The 23,869-nt window shown below is 48.2% G+C and overlaps 1 protein-coding gene across 1 annotated transcript in view; it reads right to left on the bottom strand.

The window, feature by feature from the left end:
* The window catches only part of SHC4 (SHC adaptor protein 4), a 113,771-nt gene extending 98,215 nt beyond the window's left edge, over positions 1-15,556 (bottom strand). The window contains exon 1 of the mRNA XM_008143121.3: positions 14,972-15,556. Within this exon, the coding sequence (XP_008141343.2) occupies positions 14,972-15,556 (585 nt within the window). The remainder of the gene's footprint in view (positions 1-14,971) is intronic.
* Positions 15,557-23,869: the final 8,313 nt, after the last annotated feature.

Here is a 23,869-nt window from a genome sequence, read left to right as displayed (position 1 = left end):
GCTTAGACTCAGCCCAGGCTATGGCCGCTGGGAGGGGGATCGTGCCGTTGGGGTGCACGTCCCTCACACTCTGAGACCCCAGATAAGTCTATGGCTGCTGGGAGGGGGATCGCGCTGTGGGGGTGGGCGCCCCTTGCACTCTGAGACCCCAGATAAGGCTATGGCCGCTGGGAGGGGGATTGCACCCTTTATAGGCTGAGACCCCAGCCCAGGCTAAGGCCACTGGGAGGGGGATCGTGCCATGGGGGTGCACGCCTCTCGCAGGCTTAGACTCAGCCCAAGCTATGGCCACTGGGAGGGGGATCGTGCAGTTGGGATTTAAGCCCCTCTCAGTCTTAGACTCAGCCCAGGCTAAGGCCGCTGGGAGGGGGATCATGTCATGGGGGTGCACGCCCCTCGCAGACTTAGACTCAGCCCAGGCTATGGCCGCTGGGAGGGGGATCGCACTGTTGGGATTTACGCCCCTTGCAGGCTCAGACTCAGCCCAGGCTATGGCCGCTGGGAGGGGGATCGTGCCGTTGGGGTGCGCGCCCCTAGCAGACTTAGACTCAGCCCAGGCTGCCGCCGCTGGGCAGGAATCGTGGTGTGGGGGCACAGGTGCCTCTGAGCTGGACAACCTGCGCTGCCAAGGCTGGGCAGACTGGGGGACTCTGGCAGGAATGAGAGAACTGGGCGCTGCCATCTTGTGGCCATGGGTGCCGCCATTTTGTCGCGGAGTGATGGTTAATTTGCATATTACTGGTTTATTAGATAGGATGCCAAAAATGTATTGTGAAACATGTCAACAAAACCAAGTTGCTGCCAAAACCGGTTTGGCTCAGTTGGTAGAGCGTTGGCCTGCGGACTGAAAGGTCCCAGGTTCGATTCCGGTCAGGGCATGTACCTTGGTTGCGGGCAATTCCCCAGTAGGGGGTGTGCAAGAGGCAGCAATGATTCTCTCTCATCGATGTTTCTAACTCTCTATCCCTCTCTCTTCCTCTCTGCATTTAAAAAAAAACAAAACCAAGTTGCTGAACTGTTAACACCCAATAGTACAAAAAATTGTGAATGGATTTCCATTTAACCAATTTGCTTCGGCCACCAGGTGGCTAGAATGTCCACACCTTCTGCTGCCACCATTTGAATTGTGGGCATACCAGGAATTCCATTGTATTGGTGTCACATTAGTATATGGCTATTGTAATGGCCAATGAAATCACATGATTTAAGCAGATATTAAACAAACTGATAAAATATGAGTGTGGATGGATTTCTTAAAGGTAGTCATTTCCATAAAAATTAAGTAAAAAACTTTGGAAAGACTTTATGAAGGCAAGGTGCTTTAAAAAATAAGGTTAGGTGTGGATAGGACGACTCTAAAAAGATTTTAAAAATAAAACTGATTCTGCACTCAGGTTGTTTTGAGGATGTCTCCAAGATCTCACTTAAAAAAAAAAAAAAAACTAAAAGACATAAACAAATGGAAGAACATACCATGTTCATGGATTGGTAGAATCAAAATCATTAAAATGTCCATACTACCCAAAGCAATCTACAGATTCAATGCAATCCCCATTAAAATACCAACAGCATACTTCAAAGATCTAGAACAAACTCTCCAAAAATTCATCTGGAATAAAAAAAGACTACAAATAGCCACAGCAATCCGGAGAAAGAAGAACAAAGTTGGAGGGATCACAATACCAGATATCAAGCTATATTACCAAGCCACAGTTCTCAAAACTGCCTGGTACTGGCACAAGAACAGACATATAGACCAATGGAACAGAACAGAGAACCCAGAAATCAACCCAAGCCATTATGCTCAATTAATATTTGACAAAGGAGGCAAGAACATACAATGGAATCAAGAGAGTCTCTTCAATAAATGGTGTTGGGAAATTTGGTCAGATACATGCAAAAAAAATGAAACTAGATCACCAGCCCACACCATACACAAAAACAAAGTCAAAATGGCTAAAGGCCTTAAATGTAAGATGGGAAACCATAAAAATCCTACAACTCCATAGGCAGCAAAATAGCAGACATATGTCGTAGCAATATCTTTACAGACAATAGAGACTAAGGAGAAAATAAACAAATGGGACTACATCAAAATAAAAAGCTTCTGCACTGCAAAAGAAACCATCAACAAAACACAAGAAAGCCCACTGCATGGGGGAACATATTTGCCAATGATATTTCAGATAAGAGTTTAATCTCCAAAATTTACAGAGAACTCATACAACTTAACAAAAGGAAGATAAATGATCCAAACAAAAAATGGGCAAAGGATATAAACAGACACTTTTCGAAAGAGGACATACAGAAGGCCGAGAGACACATGAAAACATGTTCAAAGTCACTAATCATCTGAGAAATACAAATCAAAACAACAATGAGATACCATCTCACACCTGTCAGAATGGCTATCATCAACAAATCAACAAATGACAAGTGCTGGTGAGGACGTGGAGAAAAAAGAAACCCTTGTGCACTGCTGGTGGGAATGCAGACTGGTGCAGCCACTGTGGAGAACAGTATGGAGTTTCCTCAAAAAGTTAAAAATGGATCTCCCATTTGACCCAGTAATCCCACTTCTAGGACTATATCCCAAGAAACCAGAAACACCAGTCAGAAAGTATATATGCACCCCTATGTTCATATCAGCACAATTTACAATAACTAAGATTTGGAAACAACCTAAGTGCCCATCAGCAGATGAGTGGATTAAAAAACTGTGGTACATCTACACAATGAAATACTATGCCGCTATAAAAAAGAAGGAATTCTTACCATTTGCAACAGCATGGATGGAACTGGAGAGCATTATGCTAAATGAAATAAGCCAGTTGGAGAAAGATAAATATTACATGATCTCACTCATATGTGGGATATAATGACCAACATAATTTGATGAACAAGAATAGACCTAGAGACAAATGGCAGGGGAGGGGGGGTTAGAGAGCAACCAAAGAACTTGTATGCAAGCATATTAGTATAACCAATGGACAGTCACTGAGGCGGTGGGGACTTGCCTGGGAATGGCTGGGGGGTGGGGGGGTCAAGTGGGAAAAAAGGAGACATATGTAAAACTTTAGACAATAAATAACTAAATAAATAAATAACCAAAAGAAGGAATGTTGATAAGAGACTATGGGTAGAATTCATGCAAGAGCAATGAAAGAGGATATTAATCATTGTATTTACAAAACTGAAAGGCCTCGACTCTACAAAACAAAAGCACATTTATATATGTTTAACTTAAGTGTTAAAAGAACATATGGAATAATTTTATTGGAGAAGAAGCCTCTACTATATTGTATTAAGCAACACTCCATTCTTCTACCCTCAAAAATCACCTAACATCTACCTGCCTTGCTGGGACAATTGTCAGGTTAGGAAGGATCACCTGGCTTGGCGCACAAAATGCACACAGGCCTGAGCTTTCCTAACTCTGCCGGCCTGCTGGACACCATCCTCTGTTCTAGGTGACTCTCTGTGACATCAAGTTCAATGTATCAGAAATCAAACATTGTACCTTCTCAACACTGTTCTCCTCCTGTGGTCCTCCAGGTCTTATACTGGTGTGTCTTCCCATCCCAACCCAGGCCTTTTACTCTAAAGCTCAGGCAGGTTGGACTGGAATCTGCTCTTCCTCTTTGCCCTCTTCATCAAAATTTTTTCCATAATATCTCTACCAATGTTTCTTAATTTCACTTCCTCTATGAAGACCCTGATATAGACACTTGTCACCTTGACTACTGCTGTAATAGCCTTTGAACAGATTCCCCACCTCCAGTCAGTCCCTTCTCTACACAAATGAATCCTGATACCTCTTCTCAAACATCTAATAAACTTCTTAGCCTGATATCTAAGGTCTGCTATAATCTGGCTCAGATCTTAATTTATTATCTACCATTTTTTCCCAAGCAGCTTCTACTCTAACCAAACTAAAATCAGTGCTCTCCCTTGTATGTAACCCATATTCCCTCTATGTGGAATGCCCTTTTATAAATATACTAGAGGCCCTGTGCATGAAATTTGTGCGGGGCGGGGGGTCCCTAAGCCTGGCACACGATCAGGGCCATTCGGGGCCAGGTCGATCAGGGCTGGGCCGGGCGTGGAAGGAACGGACACAGACACCTCCATCATCGGCACCCCACCACTGTGTGGTTCCCCACCTCACCCCCTCCTCCTTCCCTCGCAGTGGGCAGGCGGTGGGCTGATAGGGCCTGCCAGCCAGGGGGAGGGATGGGGCACAAGAGGTTGGCCGCTGGCCCCAAGGAGGGAGTCGGCCCTCGGACCCCTGGGCTGCGGGGAGGGGACTGCGGAAGATTGGCCGGCCAGGGGGAAGTTGGCTGTGGGAGTGCACTGACCACCAGGAGGCAGCTCCTGCATTGAGCGTCTGCCCCTTGGTGGTCAGTGTGTGTCATAGCGACCAGTCGTTCTGGCCATTCCAGTCACTTAGGCTTTTATATACATATAGATATTTCCTGTGGTTTAACTGCTGTCCATTTTTAGGGACCATCTCAAATGCCATAATCTGCTCTGAAAGCCTTTTCTCATTGCTCAGCTAGAAGCTGTCTCTACCTCTTGACTACTGCTGTAATAGCCTTTGAACAGATTCCCCACCTCCAGTCAGTCCTTTCTCTATAAAAGTGAATCCTGATACCTCTTCTCAAATATGGACCATTTTTAGGGACCATCTCAAATGCCATAATCTGCTCTGAAAGCCTTTTCTCATTGCTCAGCTAGAAGCTGTCTCTATCTTGCACTGATGGATTTGACTATTTGCTGTAGGTATATATCATTTCCTACCATGTGTTATGATTACTCATCTCCTGGTTTCAACTGAGAGTTTCACCAAGTGTGTTTGACAAAATAGTAGTTCCAGACAAAAACTGAACAATAAATTTGAAAATGCTGCCTGCTCTAGTCCCCACCTTAGGAATTGCAGTGTGGATGAAAAAACATGATTTCTCTTCAGCCCTACCTATTTGATGTTCTCCAGGAGATTCCCACCTGGATGCTTTGAAGTCACCTTGAATGCAACACATGCAAAATGGAACTTATCCCCAAATGCTTCCTGCTCCCCACTTCCTCCTCTGATGGGTCTCACATCTTTCCCCATTGCTATTGCCACTGCCTTTCTTCCCAAACAGCTTCTCACCTGAGCTCCCTTTTTCCAGTCGCTCTCCTTTTGGATCCTCTCTGAGCACTGCAGCCCATGTAATCTTCCTAAAACATACCTCTGAGTTTGTCATTCCCCTATTTAAAAAAAAAAATTAATAGTTTTCTGTTGGAAAACCCAACTTTTCAGACATTATACAACTTTGTAACAGCATCAGTTCATCTTATTTTCCCTCAGACCTCCTACATTTACCCATGCACTCTCCCACCAAGTCAAATTGCTCACTACTTCCCAAATGCATCCTCCACTTTCCCACCTCCATGCCTCCCCTCCTGTCAGTGTCTTTGCCTAGAATGCTCTTCCTCCATCTCTGCCTGTGAAAACGCTACTGATTTCTCAAGAATCAGTGAACATGCCTCCTCCTTCATGACACCTTCTCTAATCATCTCAAATGGAAGGAGTCCGCTTTCCTCCCTCAACTCCCACATGCTTTACTTGCATCATTTTGGTGTCATTTATTATACACCGACTAATATTATAGACATGTATGTGGACATCTTTGTTCTCCTCTCCTACCTTTCATATTAGAACGTCCTTGTGCAAGAATTATGTCTTATTCAGAAAAGGTACTGAAAGAGCCTGGCCTGGGAATCAGGAGACCTGAATCTTAGTCCTTGCTCTGCCGCTGATGAGCCCTGTGACCTTGGATAGCTTAGCTTGCCATGAAACAGAATTTTGCAGTCTAATATATCAGTCTGTGTCCCGAGTCCAGGGTTAAAGGAACCATGCTGAGGAGAGGGGAAGGGGGAGGCAATGCTTTTCAAGGCCCTAGAGTTGGCAAAGGTAAAACCAAAAAAAAAAAAAAAAAAAATCAAGTTTGAATTATACATTTCGCCATTTCCTAATGAATGATTCATAGAAATTATGAGCTGACGACACTGAGGGGAAAATCCAATTTCTGAGGTTGTCCTTATTGCCCTTGGGCTTTTTCCTCAGGTTGCTTGCTTTCCAGCACTTCTTCCCTTCTAACTAGAGGGCGTTTCCAATCCCCAAACAAACGTTTCTAAAAATTTACTTATAAGTTAGTTGTTAAAAATCTTAATGCATTTCCTATGGAAATGAAGGTCTGGACAATGGTAGGATGCCATGGTTAGGAAACCAAGCTAGCCTGGAAACGACCTTTAGCCCAGAGGGCACCTGAGGTCAAAACTGCTGCCAATACCTGATCTACAAGTGAGCACTAGTAGCACATGGCTAATTAGCCCCACGGTCATTCCCATCACTTGAGATCCCCATGTGGAAGCCTGAGGAGTATTGTTTGGGTCGGGGTAAGAGAGTGAACTATAATATTTAGAGAAACTGTGGGTTTAAAGAAGAAAATTTGAGAAAATTAGAAGGAGCTTAGGTTGATTTTTCAGAATCCAAAAGACTAATCAATTGTCTATTCTCTTATTCATTGTTTCCTTCAAATGCACATCCCAGGCTTATGCTCTTGTCCCATGGACTCAGGGTTTCTTGGCCTCAGTAGTACTATTGACACTTTGGGCCTGAGAATTCTGTCTTGTCTCCATGAGTGGGCTGTCCTTTCCTTTGTGTCTTCCTGCTGTGTCCTCCTACCATTGTCACCTCTTTTGTTTGCCAGCTGCTTCTGGATTTCCCATTAACTTGCTTAAGCCATCTGTCCTCCCTACCTTCAGAGGCAGGAAGTGGGAAGATGATGGCTAGCTGATATTGGTGGGTGTCTGGCCATGATGAACCCTCAACCTGCACCCTGGCCAGGCCCCATGCAAGTGGCCAGGCCTCCCAAGGGGAGTGGCTGGAGAGGCAGGTAGCCAGGCTAAATTCTCAGCAAAGGGCTCCCAGAATGGGTTGCAATTCTAGTGTGAAAATGGAGCCTAGACCCAGGGGTGCCTCCTGTCTAACTATCAACATTCTTAACAATGAACTGAACGCCAGAGGCCTTTTTCCCATTTGGGGACATAAAATGAGCCCCCTGATTCACTCACTATGTGGTACTGGTGAGAGGTTAGGAGGTGAATAATGACCAAAATTAAAGCAGGAAGTGACTTGGTGTTAGATTTCATAATATTTTTAATGGCCCTGCCCGGTTTGGCTCAGTGGATACAGCATCAGCCCATGGACCAAAGGGTCGTGGGTTCAATTCCAGTCAAGGAGACATACCTCGGTTGCAGGCTTGATCCCCAGCCCTTGTTGGGGTTTATGTGGGAGAGATATGAGAGATGTCTCTCTCTCTCTCTCTCCCTCCCTTCCACTCTCTCTAAAATAAAAAAAATAAAATAAAATCAATGGAAAAATATTCTCAGGTGAGGATTAACAAAAAATATATATATATTTTAATGTCATCTTGTACCCCTAAGTTTATGGTTGCAAATTTATCATCATTGCTATGATATCAATAAATTTCTGTTATTCTGACCTCAACCAATGTTCTCAATCAAAATTCCAGCTCTTTGAGACCTGTCGACTTTTCCAAATACCTCCTTGCCAAACCCTCCCATTGCATGTAGCGGCTCTATGTGGGCAGCACTGAGGCCCGCATCCTTTGGTCTCCATGATCTTAATATGTCAATGCAAATATGACCAGATCCCTGAGCTCCAAAGCTTGTATCTTTTAGGAGAGGGGAGGAAACCCCAGCTACCTCACCTGCCTGCTGCTGGTGGGAAGGGGCGAGGAGTCACCGTGCGTCGAGAGCTACGTGCAACATCTTACCACTGCCCTCGAGATGGGGCTGTCACCCTGGGAACTGCACTGGGGACAGGGTTGATTCAATATAATCATGGTGCCATGATATTGGCTTTAAAGTGATAGGAACATGGAAATGAGACAACAAGCCATATTGAGAAGACAAGCCCAAAGGGTTGTGGAAGATTAATAAAACGTTGTACAAGTATTGGTCCAACAAGGACATGTTACCATCCATAAACAAAAAGGTGGAATTGGCAAAAGCAATGCACTTTGGGCTCCTTGCCACTCCTTCCTTGCTCTCTTTTCCCTTCTCACTGATTTTTAAATACAGTTTTCCCATTAGAAAAAACGTTTTCATTCTGGTCTTTTAAAAAGCACAAGCACAGCATTGTAATCAAGCAGACACACCCGGCATTGCATGTTCGGGGAGTGAGGGAAGGTGAAGCAAGATAAGGGTGGAAAATAGAGCATTGCACACAGTTCTTGTCTGGGCTCCACCACTAAGTTGCTGTGTGGCATGGGGCAAGTCACTTCACATCTCTGATCCTCTGTTTCCTCAACTATAAGTAAGGTTTTGAACTTGGTAATCTCTAAGACTCTTTTCTTCTAGTTAATATTCTAGTGGCCAGGGGTGGTCAAGGACTGGACAGATCAAACCATGTGTGAGGGTTTAAGGAGAATAACAGGCCTGGCCGGCGTGGCTCAGTGGTTGAGTGTCGACCTATGAAACAGGAGGTCACGGTTCGATTCCCAGTCAGGGCACATGCCTGGGATGCGGGCTCAATCCCCAGTGTGGGGCCTGCAGGAGGCAGCCGATCAATGATTCTCTCTCATCATTGATGTTTCTATCTCTTTCTCCCTCTCCCTTCCTCTCTAAAATCAATAAAAATGTTTTTTTGTGTGTGTGTGTGTGTGTGTTTTTTAAGAGAGAGAATAACAGGAACAACAGGTCAAATCTGCCAGGGTTTTCCTAAGCTCTAGCAGAATCGACTCCTACATCTACTCCAAGAAAGAAACAGGGGGAAAACCACAATACTATATTCTCAAGGCCAAAGTGTCAGTTTTAGCTGGAATTATTTCCTCCCACCCCTCCTACCTCCTTTTAACCACCATTGACTTAGAAAAGAGGGAAATTAGCAGTGGACTGTGAATGCCTGACCCACACCTCTCAGGTCTGCCTTTATTTTGCATGAACCGTGGGACTGTCTCTTCAGGGGTTTCCTGGAGTTACAAACCTCCCTCTTTCAAGGTTAGAGTTACCAGACTGTGTGTAGCCGGGCCTTTTTCTCTTAGCACTTTGTCTATAGAAAAGAGAGAAAGGTTAACTAACTCCGGCTGCTTCTACAGTCCTCAGGTTGAACACCGAGCCCCAACCTGGCCTGGCTGATTAGACCACGTGAGTGATGCCAAGTTCTCAGGATCCCAGCCACCATCATTCACCCTGGCCTGCCCTGGACCAGACTGCCCTCTGCCCCCTTTCCCACCCGCCCAATAATCCTACACTCAGATGCTGTTCCACACCCTGACTCCGCTCTCACTATTTCTCTGAAATTGACCACCTGCGCCCGTGCCAGTACAACACACCCCTTTCTGCTTGACTGGTGAAGCCAGCTCAGTGTTAGTAAGAGGGTGCCAAGGGCATTCCTTCTCCTCTCTATTAAAGAGATGTAAAAAATATTTCCTTCAGGAAATTGTCCTGAATCTGTTTTCTAACCAAAAGAGATCCTAAGAGAAGGATATTTAAGACCAGTGGGAAAGGAGACCTGGAGTCTCAGGATGTCAGGCAGCATTTTGTTCAAACTTCTTGTTTTAAATCTGAGAAAATCAGAGAGGTAAGGTGACTCACCCAAGGTCACACAGCTATTTAATGTGAGAGCCATTACTCTAACCCAGATCTTGTCACACCTAGACCTGTGCACTCCAGTGAAAAAGATACTTGGGCAGACAGAACATTGTAGCTCTGTGGACTACATCTAACCTAGACAACAGACAGCACTAATCTATTAGCTCAGCGTTTAGACACAACATTAGACCCAGGAGGATAGACAGTAAGAGTATGCTGTGATATTTACAAAGGAAGCAAAGAAAATACCTCAATACAAATTTGCATTTGCATACAAAGCTGATGAGCCCAATACCCAAGAACGTCTATGTGGGCAAATACATTGCAGTTAATGTTCTGGGGGGACTGTTAGGATTGAATTACATCACCCAAAAAGGTAGGTTGAAGTCTTAACCCCAAGAACTGTGAATGTGACCTTATTTGGAGGTAGAGTCTTTGCAGATGTAATCAGGTTAAGATGCAGTCACACTGAATTCATATGGGCCCTAACCCAGGGTCCGGTGTCCCTATAAGAGGGGGAAATTTGAACATGGACACAGAGGAGAGAAGAGGAGGCAGAGAGTAGAGTCATGTATCCCAAGTCAAGGAATGCCAAGGACTGCTGATTTCAGAGTTCTAGGCTCCGGAATTGCAAGAGAATAGATATCTGTTGTTGTAAGCCACCCAGTTTGTGATACTTGTCACAGCAGCCCTAGGACACTAGCACAGTCTGAGGAATTGGTTGGGCCGGGCTGAGCTGAAGTGAGGAGACTGAAATCATGCAAATGAATGCGACCCAGCAAGCTCTCAGGACCGTTCTGTAATAAAGCTCCCCTGCACAGTGTGGTCCTCCTCACACACTACGCCACTCGCACGCTTCCAGGCCGCCCGGAAGGAGATGAGCAGTGGAGGGAGACAAACCTGGGTTTGAATCCTGTCTGCTACTTAGGTTGTAAAGGGCAGATAACCGACTTCTGGGGTCTCAGTGCCCTCACCTGGAGAAGGCAGCCTCCCTCCGAGGGTCAGGGTGAGAACTACCGTGCTCACCTGTCGCAGCAGAGTTTGTTCTTTGTCTTTGCTTTATGTCGTCTTTGAACTAAATTACAGGCAATTTGGGGGGTTGGGGGCGGGAAAGTTTAAACACTTCCCACTGGAGAAAGGAGCCTAGAGTCATTAAATGCTGGTGCTGGGGGGCACCGTGAAGGCCATGAAGACCAAGCCGCTCATTTTAGAGACGAGCCCACCTGTCACGTTGTATGTTTTCCGCACTCACCACAGACATGCGGGGCAGCTGGGAGGCCTCCAGGTGGATGTCTGCTGATGGGTGAAGTGACTTGGGAAGACCTCAGAAATGAGACTGAATCTTACAGTGAAAGTAAACCATTTGGCATCATGGAGCAGACTTCACTCACCTCACTACTTTGCTCAGACCTGGCTGTCTGAGTCTGGCCCAGTACCTCTCAAAGGATGATTTGCTAGCCATCTCCCTTGAGTGACCTCCAGGGTGTTCGAGGCCTGAGCTTAAATGAAAGTGACTCAAAATTAGGTGCTCAGGATTTCTAAAGTATTTTCAGCTGTATAACTGATTCTACATCAAGAGACCAAAAGAAGAGTCATTTTTAAAAAGGATATTTAACCCAAAGTCAATTGTAACTTAAGAGTAGAGGGCAAATATAGTTCCTATTGTGAAGATAAAATGTGCAAGGAAAACTAAATGAACTATGCCATTTTTAGCCCCCCCCCCCCCAAAATATACCTGCCATCCCCACCCAGGCCACTGCCTTTCTTACTTCCCCTGCTGTATTGCTCTCCTAACACCTACTACACATGACATATTATATGGACTTGTTTATTCAATATTCAACCAGGGCCCATCTCTACTCCCTAGAATGTAAGTTCCACCAAGGCCCAGACCTGGTCTCTTCAATTCACGTATGTCTCCCCAGGGCCTGGAACAGTTCCTGTCACATAAATTGGTTCACAATACATATTTGTTGAATAAATGAGGGAATGAATAAACAAATAAGTTTGGGCAGGGAGGGGGGGCAGTCATATGATGCAGATGAGGAAGTAAAATATGTGGCTGCCTCTTGCCTATAAAATCTGTCCCTGTGAGACTCACCATTAAGAACAACTCTGTCACTTCTATGCCTTGCTTCCATCATCACTGAGTAACCTTTGGTTTGAGTCTTCCTATGTGCCTATTCCTATAGAGCAGCGGTTCTCAACCTTTCTCATGCCGCGACCCTTTAACACAGTTCCTCATGTTGTAGTGACCCCCAACCATAAAATTATTTTCGTTGTTACTTCATAACTGTAATTTTGCTACTGTTATGAATCGTAATGTAAATATCTGTGTTTTCCGATGGTCTTAGGCGACTCTGTGGGTCGTGAACCGCTAGCAGGGTCACCTAAGACCATCGGAAAACACAGATATTTACATTATAATTCATTAACAGTAACAAAATTACAGTTATGAAGTAGCAACGAAAATAATTTTATGGTTGGGGGCCCCAAGCCTGCTCTTTTTGTAACCCTCTCAATGTTCATTATTGGTCTTCCTAGAGATCTAAATTGCCTGTTTATAATATAATTATCGGGCTAGCTCTGAGGAACTGTATTAAAGGGTCACAGAATTAGAAAGGTTGAAAACCATTGCTATAGAGGGATCACAATTTTGGTTTGATATTTTTCACTGTAAATGAATAGGTTTCCATTTCATTTTTGTAAAATTGGTTCACATCTCAAAGAATCCTGAGGAACAGAATCTCAACCACAATGAAAACCTGTGGTGAAAAGAACCAAGAATGGCACACAAGGGACATGGGTTCTAGATCTAACTGTCCTTTTGACTTCTGCGTGGCCTTTGAAAAATCACTTATCTGGACTTCAGTTTCTCTGTAGAGGCATTGAACTTGACAACTTCTGAGCCCCTGCCAGTTTTCAAAGTTAGGATTCTATAAAAATTATTAAAGTAAGCTCTTCTGTGTATATTTTGACTTCCTAAGAGAGGTGTCAACTGGTGTCTCACATCACTGTCTAACGGCGAAATAGTATGGGTCATGGGGCAGCACTTTTCCTGGGGGTCAGTTGTCACCGCCAGGGAAAGACAGATGGTGTTCTCATTAAAAATGTAAAATGCCAGTGGAGGCATTCCCCAGGGACAATGGAGAGCACACAGCAACTCTTTCCACGTTTAAAATGGTACAGGTGGTGCCTGGGTGTGGGGTGGCGGAAGGCGGTACAGAGGGGAGCAAAGGCACAGCAGAAGGTAGAGGATGCCTCGGTGATGGGAAGGCAGGTGCCGAGACCATGGGTTTGGAGAGTCAGTCATTTTCCTGTTAGGACCGAGCAGACACTTACGCTTGGCAAAGGAGACTGTGCCCATGAACTTTTAGCAGATACATGAAGCTATTTCCATTATGAGTCACATCGCTGTGGAGGAGTGCAAGAGCTGAGTGTCCCATAAATTTATCTTCCTTGGAGGTTTTAATTATCCATTTTCCAAGGCTGCCCCAAGCCTGCTCTTTTTGTAACCCTCTCAATGTTCATTATTGGTCTTCCTTGAGCTCTTAATTGCCTGTTTATAATATAATTATCGGGCTAGCTCTGAAATTTACACCTTCACATGAAACTTCTCACCTGAGTGCTAGCCTTATGTGACAGCCTACCTACAAATAAGTGCCACCTGGATAACATCACTTTAAATGTAACATGTCAAGGGCAAACACAGCGTGAGTCTCCCCAATTCACTGGCTTCACTACTCTTATTCTGAGACTTAAGTCTGAAGTTACTTTTCACTCCTCACAACCCCCTTCATCAGCCTTCCCCTCAACTTCCATAAACAACAAGAACAAACTCACCAATCTGCCCCCTGCTCAATAAATGTTGACTATTCTGTGATTTGTATTATGACCTAAAATGATCTGATCCATCACTCAAAACTGCTGAGGCTTCTCACAGTCTCTCTCACATTCATCTCCTTTCTCTCATCTCTACCTTCATCCATGTTTTCATCTTTCTTTCCTGAACTTTCGGAGCATCTTTCTTATCGACCTTCCAATCTCCAATTTCTCCTGGCTTCAATTCATCTCAAATAAACCCGCAGGTTGATCTTTTTGAAACCACTTTGGTGAAGTCACAGTGTGCCTACAAACCTACAAGGGATCTTGTTTGCCAGTCAGTGTTTAAAAACTCCTCATTCGGCATCTAAGATCTTTGGTCAACTACTCCCTTCTCCCCAAGCTACCCCTGATCTCTACCGGCCTTTTTCTGACTCATATTTGTTTGAGCACCAGCTATGTACCAGCCACTCTATCGCCCCCTCACTGCCCTCCAGCATGCCTTCTCTCAGGAGAGTCCAGCTTCTGAGATGCTGGCCTGCAGCCACCACAGCGACACCTGCCTTTAGGCTGTGCTCATATTCTTGCCCTGCTAGGAGTCTCCTCCCCTCTGCCAATCCAGATGTGTTCTCTCTCCCAAGATGCACCTTCCCCTGAAGGTGTCTCGTGAATGAATCCCAGATCACAACCTTCCATCTTTCTGAATCCCCTCAGCATTCTCACACGAGATATCTATTACTAGGTATATCTCTCTTTTTATTTCACAGGCATTCGTCGATCTCCTCAATTGAAATGTGAGCTCCAGAAGGACAAGGACCAAATCTACTTCTTTCACCCAGATCTGGACTGGGCAAGAGCAGGTGCAAAGCCAGCAAGGACCTTGATTTTTTGCACACGGCTCCTGGACAAGTCACACTTGCCTCAGTGTAGGCAATAAATGCAAAAATGGGCACCAAAGACCTAAGACCAGCTCCTCATACAAGACTAGAGACTTGGCCATGTTTTGAGAAGTGCTTGTTAAATGCTAAATTAAAAATTTAAAGTATAATTCAAGTTCCTTACACAGCACGTATTCCTCTAGCACAGAAATCTCTACTGACGTACAATGGCCGGTATAACCTACCGGGTCTCAATCACTAATCAGATTGGAAATTCTGGACTCTTCTTGGCCAGAATGCTAGGTCCAGTGGGGACAAGAAGGCGCTATCTCGGCTGCCCCGATCAGAAGTTGCCCCCACACCTGGCAACTACCCTAAGTTAGCACTAGTTCATGCCCTTGAACCAAACTTGTCCGACTCCAGTACAAGGAAGGTATTGGCAGAGCCCGTAAGCCCGGCTCCCCTCCTGCCCTGGGTCCAGTTGCACAGTGTCTGGTCCAAACCTAGACCTCAGCCCGGTGATGTGCGCCCCTTGCAGAAAGCAGGGACGATGCCCCTGTCCCCAGGAGCCCTCAGGACTGCAGAGAGGGGGACGGAGATGGACTCACCTTCACATAGTAGTTCATGCCCGTCCCCAACAGGTGCTGCAGGCAGTGCCGGTCCTGCCTGCTCCCCGCGGGTGGCTCCCCGGGGCCCGGGAGGGGGCAGGCATCGGGAGTTAGGGCGCTTGCCCTGCGCCCCACCACGTCCTGCTGCTGCGGAGGTGCAGACCCGGACCTATTTAGACTGTGTTCGGGGGAGGCCGGGCTGCTGGGAGCCGGATCCTGGCTCTCCTGGAGCTTCAGCCGGGGCACCTCTTTGGTCCCCAAGCAAAAGTTTTTCAGACTCAGCAAGGTGGCTGGGTTGGCCAGCTTCACGCTGGCCATCCGCGGGATCAAGGTGCACAGCGGGGTGGGGCTCTCCTGGGACGCCGAGGCGGCATCTTCAGCCGGCAAGTGCGGGGCCAGGGCGGGGTAGGGAGGCTGCGGGGAGCCCTTGTTCCCGACGGAGCCTCCGGGACTGCCTTCGTCCAGGGACGTGACGGACTCGTTCCGAAAGCGGCTGTACTTGGCCCTGTGCAGCATGCCGGGGTGCCCGAACAGCCCTACATACAGCGCGCGTCCTGCCCAGCCGTCCGGGCTGCGCTCTCGCATAGCCCCGGCAGGGCTGACCCGGGGTGCTGGGGCATAAATCGCCGCCTCGTCCGCTCGGTCACCGGTGCGAAAACAAATGTCCCCACGCCCCGTGCAGCTCACGGCGGCCACCTCTTCGGCTCGGCGGCCGAGCCCTTGGGGGTGACAGCCGGGAGGGAAGGCGGCTCCCCGGCTTCCAGTCCTTCCCTGGACCGGGCGGCAGCGCCCGGGGTTCTCGCCTGGATTCCTTGCTGGGTGAGCCTGGGCTGGGTCCCGGCTCGCGGCGGCGGGGGAATCACTCAAGGCCAACTCTTGGGAACGGATCCCGGCCCAGCACCGGCCGGCGGGTCCCGCAGCATCGCCTGCGGTGCAGGAGGTTGCAGAAATACTTAGCGCCCCCGCCCCCACCCCCAGCCGCCCCTCGGCACACAGGAACTTTCAAACCTGCTCCCTCCGGCTCCCACAGGGCGGGGCAATGACTGGCCTATTAACCCTTTGTTCCAGCGACTGCCCCTTAAAAAAGGAAAAAGGAAATAAAGAAAGAGGAGCCAAAGGGCGTTCTGCCCGAGTTTCTTGATTCTAATGGCTGCCCTCTCTTGGAAGATGTTGTCTTGCATTCCGTCTGGGCCACCAGCCAGGAGTACTAGTGACCGGAGCTGCTCGGCGTTATTTCAGGGACTAGTGGTCCCTCCGAGTTCCGCGCATCCCCTCCCCGCCGGCCCGCCCTGGCCCGGAGCATCCCTCCCTCTCAGAGCTTCTTTCGGCAGCGCGGCCGCAGCAGAAGGCTGAGATGTGCGGGATGAGACGCAGAGTGTTGAAATTTTTATGAATGAACTTTGCTGAATGAATTTCTCTGTGTGTGCAAGCTAATAAATCTGTGAATGGAGCTGAGAATAGCTGTAATTGACGGATGGTCTCAGGGGTGCTGGGTTTTTATCCAATCAGGCGGCAGCTTGGTGACTCATGCACCATAAATATACTAAGCTAGTAGCCAGGAGAAAGCAAGCTGGAGGGAGGGATTCTATGTTGCCATATCTGAAGAAAGGGTTAAAAGGGAAGGCCATCATTTACCATAAATCATCGGTAAGCTGGGCAGCCGCAGGTTAAAAGGTCCATTTCCTTTCTTGTTGAGATGGCCAGGAAAGCCAAGCAGAAGAGCTAAAAATGAGATGCATTGTTCCACGGATATTAGGACATATGGTACATAACTCCTGCGGGAAGCCGGTGATGCATTTTTCTTAGAAACATAGTCTTTGTGTGTTGTTTTTGTTTTATTTTATTATTGATTGCTGGTTTCATCTCCCGTCTGGAGCAACTTCCTGTACCTATCCGCAGCTTTCTGAAGACGTGATGACAACTGCAAGAGGCTTGGCAACACAGGAAGCCAGGAAGGAAGCCGGGAGAGGGAAATGCAGGTTCCTTCAGGAACCGGGAAGAGGAAGCTGCTGAAACACCGGAGGGTGTGGAAATCACCTGCCAGAAGGAACAGGAAAACCTCTGCTGAAGGTTCCATTTGCTGGTGGGCCAAGGCTCTTGCGTGTGAATTGTTCATTCATTCACTCAAAAATTAAAACTAACTGGCAACCACAGGAATCAGGGACACCGCCTTCATGGTCTTATTGCTCAGAAGGCTGCGTTCGGCTCAGGTGTTCATGACTTCAGGGGCCTGAGCTCCTTTGAGATCCAAACACAGGTTCTGAATTAAACGGCTGCTGGGACCACCCAAAAAGGCATCCTCACCGGCTTCCTGCTCCCCCACAGAAATAGCGCCCCTTCCCATCTCCTGTTAGGGTGTGTTTTTCCTTGGGAAGGCCCCCTTGCATCTCCATAACCCCTCCAGTCAGTCCTTGCTGACCTCCTCTCTGGGAAGGGTGTGGCTAAATCCCTCTTAAGTCAGGCTCCGGGCAAGATTGTGAAGCAATCTCCCTCTTTCCTTTCCTCCCTTCTCCCTCCCCTCTCATGGATTCCCTCCTTGCCATCACAGCCCCCGTTGGCTCTGCTGCTTGAGAAAGTTACTTCACCACTCTGCGCCTGGGCCTCTGTTAGGAGGAGCCTCTGATGGCGATGTTATGAGGGCTCCTGAGATCATTCTCATTTCTGCAAAGCTCTTGGCACCATGCTCCATACAGTGCCTGGCCCAGAAGTACCTGCCAGGCCATCTGAATAGAGGGCCACCTGCCCCTCAAGCTGGTACTCTTCCCCCTACACTCGACCCCATTCTAGGCAATGGAAAGAAAAACTAGCACAAATTAGAAGCCAAGAAAGCCAGCGCTGCCCAAAGAAACAGCTTCCTCACAATGGTGTGGGCTGGAACAATAGCAGCCCACCTGGCTGTGTGGGCCCTTCTGAGGTCTTTCTGACTGGAGGAGAGCCAGGGACTGGAGGAGAGCCAGGTGCCCAGGTGTGCACCTCAGTCAGACTCCAGGGCCTCAGACCAGCCACAGGGCTCAGGAGGAGTGAGTCCTAGGGGAGAGGGGGGGCGAGGGGAACCAGGTGGGACTGGACAAGCCACCATGGCCACCGTGGGCTGCTCCTGTCCCACGGGACCCTGGAGATATTGACTCTGCTAGGCAGCTCTGCAAGGTCTTTTGTGAGGGTGAAAGAAACCAGACCGGCAACTGGGGGTGGGGGAACCGCCTCAGACCATGCCAGCCCAGCTGGGCCGCTCTCAGCACAAAGGCAGGGCTGAGAATCTGCCCCAACAGCCCAAGAAAAGGCTCATTAGTTGAGTGGATTTCCATTCCAGGTAGGTGCGTAGGCAAAGCGTACAGTTCCCTTTTTCCCAGGACATTAGAATATCCTTTTCAAATAATAATGATGAAAATTAGATTAAGAAGAGCTACTGTTTATGGAACACAAGGCAGTTTACCTGTGTTAAAACAACAACAACAACAAAACACAGCACTTGCCCAGCTGGTGTGGCTCAGCAGTTCGGTGTAGACCCAGGAAGCAAGAGCTCACCGGTTCAATTCCCCGTCATGGCACATACCCAGGTTGTGGGCTAGATCTCCAGCATTTCTATCTCCCTATCCCTCTCCCTTCCTCTCTCTCTAAATATCAATTTAAAAACAAACAAACACACATTTAAAGAAAACCACAAAATGTAACCAAGTAAATCTGAATATCTAGTTGATTTTATTAAACAATTCAGGAAGCATCCCAACTAGCAATTGGAAGGGTGCTCCAAGGGGTTGTACAAAATGGAGGGTCTTTATAGGAAGCTGGGTCGGGGGCAAGAGAGCTATTAGCCAGAAAGAAAAGGAAGGATTACTTGTGTGCGTATGAAGGGGAAGGGTTTTATTATATAGGTTGCCTCTTCTTTCTATGGGGGACGGAGAGGGCCTATGTGACATATTACCTTACTGGTCCTTGACCAGAAAATTCCCTACTGGTTGATTAAGATTGTTTCTGGGAGAGGTTGGAACTGCAATTAGATCAGGTCTTAAATCTAGGTTTGGTATCATGGGCTTTTAACTCGAGTGACGCCATTTGGGGCCTGTGGTTTTTTTTTCCCTTTAACACCTGCGTTCTCATTTAATCACTATAATAACTTTTGGAGGCTGGGACTACTTTCATCGTCACCTCACACATGTGGAAAAGAGTCTCAGAGCAAGTTCAGTGACTGGACCGAGGTCCCTGCTGGTGGAACAGAGATGCTGGGGCCCTCCAGCCGCTCTGCCTGCTGTGAGGCCTGTGCCGTAGCCACTGCACTCGGCTGCCTCCCAGGCACCAGGGAGCCCAAGCCTACATCCCAGGCCTGAAATCTCCACGTTGCAGAACCCTAGGCTCCGAGTTTACAGTAAGCCACCTGGTTTACCGGCTCATCTAAGCCCACAGCCAGATAGAGGTGGATCTAGGGTAGAACCAAGTGCGGACTCCCTACAACTGCATGTCCCTGCTCATGGTGATACCAGCCAGCCAAGCGAGAACCTACCTCACACCCGGCACCCACTAAATGTTAGTGCTTGCTCCCTCTCCAAATCCTTGGAGATCATATCTATAACATTCACCCTAAGTACTTCCCAGGATTGTCCGGAGTAAAAACACGAATAATAGAGAAGAAAAGCCATTAGTGTCAGTAAACCATCAGAGTACCATAACCCCGCATCTCTGCCCCGGAACGCAGGGCTCTGCTCAGACCACTGCAGTATGCCTCGTTTGCTTTGAGACAGCCCCACACCAAGGGCACCTGCTACGAGTCAAAATGCCGTGGCTGAGCTTCTTGGGTGGCACAGGCAGGTTCAAGGAAGAGTTGGGTCAGGCTGGGCCACCATAGAATTAGCCAGGTCCTGCCGTGGTTTCTCAGAGGAGTGAGGGGAAGGGGACCTGGGCAAAAATGCCTGCCCAGCTTTGGACGGTTGCCCAAGGTGGGATTTGGGGTGAAGGAAAGGGTGTGCTAGGGAGTGTAGGGAGGTAGAAACAGAACAAGACAGAAATAACTCTGTGGGAATGTAGGCCAATTGCTACCTTGGAACCAAGTGGAGCAGGTGGGATCAGAATACCAAAGCATAAGGACTCCTACTCCTGACACCAAGTCCATCTCTATCACAGAGCAGACCACTCCTGAAGAATTTCACTGAGGACAAGTCCAACAGTCCATCAGTGAGGAATGAAAACACTGTGGAAGCTCTATTTCAGGGGGGAATCCACAATCCTACATAATAAAGAGGTAATATGCAAATTGACCATCACTCCAACACACAAGATGGCCACCCCCATGTGGTCAAAGATGGCCGCCACAAGATGGCCAGCAGGGGAGGGCAGTTGTGGGCAATCAGGCCAGCAGGGGAGGGCAGTTGGGAGGGACCAGGCCTGCAAGAGAGGGCAGTTGGGGGAGACCAGGCCTGCAGGGGAGGACAGTTAGGGGCAACCAGGCAAGCAGGGGAGGGCAGTTGTGGGCAATCAGGCCAGCAGGAGAGGGCAGTTGGGAGGGACCAGACTTGCAAGAGAGGGCAGTTTGGGGTGACCAGGCTTGCAGGGGAGGACAGTTAGGGGCGATCAGGCCTTCAGGGGAGGGCAGTTGGGAGTGACCAGGCCTGCAGGGGAGGGCAGTTAGGGGTGACCCGGCCTGGCAGGGGAGGGCAGTTAGGGGCGACCCGGCTGGCAAGGGAGGGAAATTAGGGGTGACCAGGCCAGCAGGGGAGAGCAATTGGGGGCAACCAGGCCTGCAGGGGAGGACAGTTAGGGGCAACCAGGCCTGCAGGGGAGGGCAGTTAGGGGTGACCCGGCTGGCAGGGGAGGGCAGTTAGGGGTGTCCAGGCCAGTAAGGGAGGGCAGTTGGAGGTGACCAGGCCTGCAGGGGAGGACAGTTAGGGGCAATCAGGCTGGCAGGGGAGCAGTTAGGCGTCAATCAGGTTGGCAAGGGAGTGGTTAGGGGGTGATCAGGCTGGCAGGCAGAAGCAGTTAGGGGCAATCAGGCAGGCAGGCAGGCAAGTGGTTGGGAGCCAGCAGTCCTGGATTGTGAGATAGATGTCCGACTGCCCGTTTAAGTCTGATCCCATTGGGTCTGATGGGTCCCAGATTGGCAAGGGTGCAGGCTGGGCTGAGGGACACCCCCCACCCTTGTGCACGAATTTTGTGCACTGGGCCTCTAGTTCTAAATAATAAAAGCCTAATATGCTAAGTGTCCCAGTTGTCTGGTTGGCTGTTCAACCAATCAAAGCATAATATGCTAATGATATGCTAAGGCCACTCAACTTGCTATGATGTGCACTGACCACCAGGGGGCAGACGCTCTGATGAGTAGGTTAGCTTGCTGCTGGGGTCTGGCCAATTGGGACTGAGTGAGATGGGCAGGTCATACCCTGGAGCCCTCCCTCAGTCCCTCCCTGGCCCTGATGGTGCACCAGTGGGTCCCTCAGCCTGGCCTGCGCTCTCTCGCAATCCTGGACCCCTTGGGGGATGTCAGAGAGCCAGTTTCAGCCCAACGGCAGAACAACCAGTCACTATGATGCTCAATGACCACCAGGGGGCAGACACTCAATGCAGGAGTTGTCCCCTGGTGGTCAGTGCACTCCCACAGGTGGAGCACTGCTCAGCCAGAAGCCGGGCTCATGGCTGGTAAGCTCAGCAGCAGTGGTGGGAGCCTCTCCCGCCTCCGCTGAAGCACTAAGGATGTCCAACTGTCAGCTTAGGCCCTAGGGAGTGGGCCTAAGCCGTTAGTCAGACATCCCCCGAGGGCTCCCAAACTGCGAGAGGGTGCAGGCCGGGCTGAGGGGACCCCCCCCACACACAAGTGCACAAATTTCATGCTCCGGGCCTCTAGTATTTATATAAAACTCTTACCAGAGATCAAAATACCATTTTAAGAGTGGGGATGTGAGAGGTGTGGAAGGGTTGAGTCTGAGAGTCAGGGCCAAGTATCACAAAAACGGAGCAAGTCTGTTCCCCCCAGATTTGCCATTAAAGCAACATCTTCCTTTGCCTCCTGATCAAAACATTTACAGTTTTTCCACTCTTCAACCGTGGTAGGTAAACAGCTCTGTGATGATCGCTGTTGGCCCTGACTGGCTCTCCTGGAACCAGGACCAGCTAGAAACAGCATAGGAAACCCGATATTTTCCTCGCTGTTGAAAATGAGACAATGTCCCTGGAAGCACTGTGTAAATAGACATCATGAAGATAAAGAATAGCCCGGCCGGCATGGCTCAGTGGTTGAGCGTCAACCTATGAACCAGGAGGTCATGGTTCAATTCCTGGTTAGGGCAATATGCCTGGGTTGTGGGCTCGATCTCCAGTGTGGGGCATGAAGGAAGCAGCCAATCAATGATTCGCTCTCATCACTGATATTTCTTTCTCTCTCCCTCTCCCTTCCTCTCTGAAATCAATAAAATATATATTTATATATTTTTTAAATATATATTTTATTGATTTTTTACAGAGAGGAAAGAGAGAGGGATAGAGAGCCAGAAACATTGATGAGAGAGAAACATCGATTCAGCTGCCTCTTGCACACTCCCCACTGGGGATGTGCCCGCAACCAAGGCACATGCCCCCGACCGGAATCGAACCTGGGACCCTTCAGTCCGAAGGCCGACGCTCTATCCACTGAGCCAAACCGGCCAGGGCTAAAATATATATTTAAAAAAATAAAAAAGAATAGATGCGTTACTTAGGGTGACCTTTAGTTGCAAATAACATAAAAATCAAAAGAACAGTGGCTTAAACAAAATATTTACTTCCCTGGAAGTGGAAAGTCCAGGCATAGCATCAGCTCTGGGCCATCCTGAACGTGTATCTCTTCTCCTCACAGTCCAAAGTGGCGGATGGAACTCCAGCCACTCAATCTGCATTCCAGGCAACAAAGTGGATGAAAGGACAAAGAAGGACATGCCTACTCTCTTTAACGAGACACCCCGGAAGCAATAGAATGTTTCCAGTACGTTAGCCAGAACTTAGTCACAGGGCTGCACCTGGCTGTAAGAGAAAACGAACGCTTCACCTGAGAATGAAGTCTTTTGTCTGAGTGCGTGGCTGCTGCACACAAAATCATAGTCTGTTACTGGGGAAGGAGCGGACAATGGATATTGTGGAAGACAACAACATCTCTGCCATAGTAATATTTTCAGAAGAGCTTCTACCTAGACAGATTCTAAAGCTAGCATAAGCTATCGCTTCTCAGCCTTTTGGCTAAGGTCAAGTGTAGTAAAGCTAGCATAGGACAAACATGGCCTTGATCAGTGTGGTCCATTTTCCCTCTTTTTTACACACACACACACACACACACACACACACACACACACACAGAGCTTACAAATGACCTGTGTACAAACAGGTGCTGTCAGAACCGCAGCTTTCCCCTGCATAGCGATGGGACGGGTGGAGTCTGTAGGCCTCTGAAAGGGGGCCAGATGCTTCCAGGGTCAGCCTCAGGCAGCCAGGGCTGCAGATGGCAGTGTAAGTGGCTCGGGGGCTCAAGACAGCATACAAGAAGGCGTGAATGGGTGTTGGACAAGGGGTCAGAGCGCAGTCATCAGGAGGTGTCTGACTCAGGAGCAGGACTCCAATTCTAATTGTGGACTGGCAAGAGCAAAAGGCAAAGGCAGGGCCCCGGACAGGTTTAAATCCGAGCACTATGAGTTGGCTAATCCAAACTTCATTTCCAGTCCTCTATTCCTTTGCCCGCCTCTACCAGGAAAAGCTAAATACTTAATTTCTCAGGCTTCCTTGCAACTGCAGGGGGGAGTAAAATGTGAGAGGAAAGAGATAAATTGAGGAAAGAACCATTAAACAGCAAAAATAAAAGAACCAGGATTTGATAGTTTTGAAGACTCTCAGACGATCTGGATTTCAAAGGATGCTAAAATGAAAAGATCCACTGTCGGGAATGTGTGC

The sequence above is a fragment of the Eptesicus fuscus genome, chromosome 5 (assembly GCF_027574615.1).
Source record: "Eptesicus fuscus isolate TK198812 chromosome 5, DD_ASM_mEF_20220401, whole genome shotgun sequence".
NCBI classification, from domain to species: domain Eukaryota; kingdom Metazoa; phylum Chordata; class Mammalia; order Chiroptera; family Vespertilionidae; genus Eptesicus; species Eptesicus fuscus.
The sequence above is the reverse complement of the archived record's forward strand: the minus strand, read 5'-3'. Positions and strand labels throughout refer to the sequence as shown.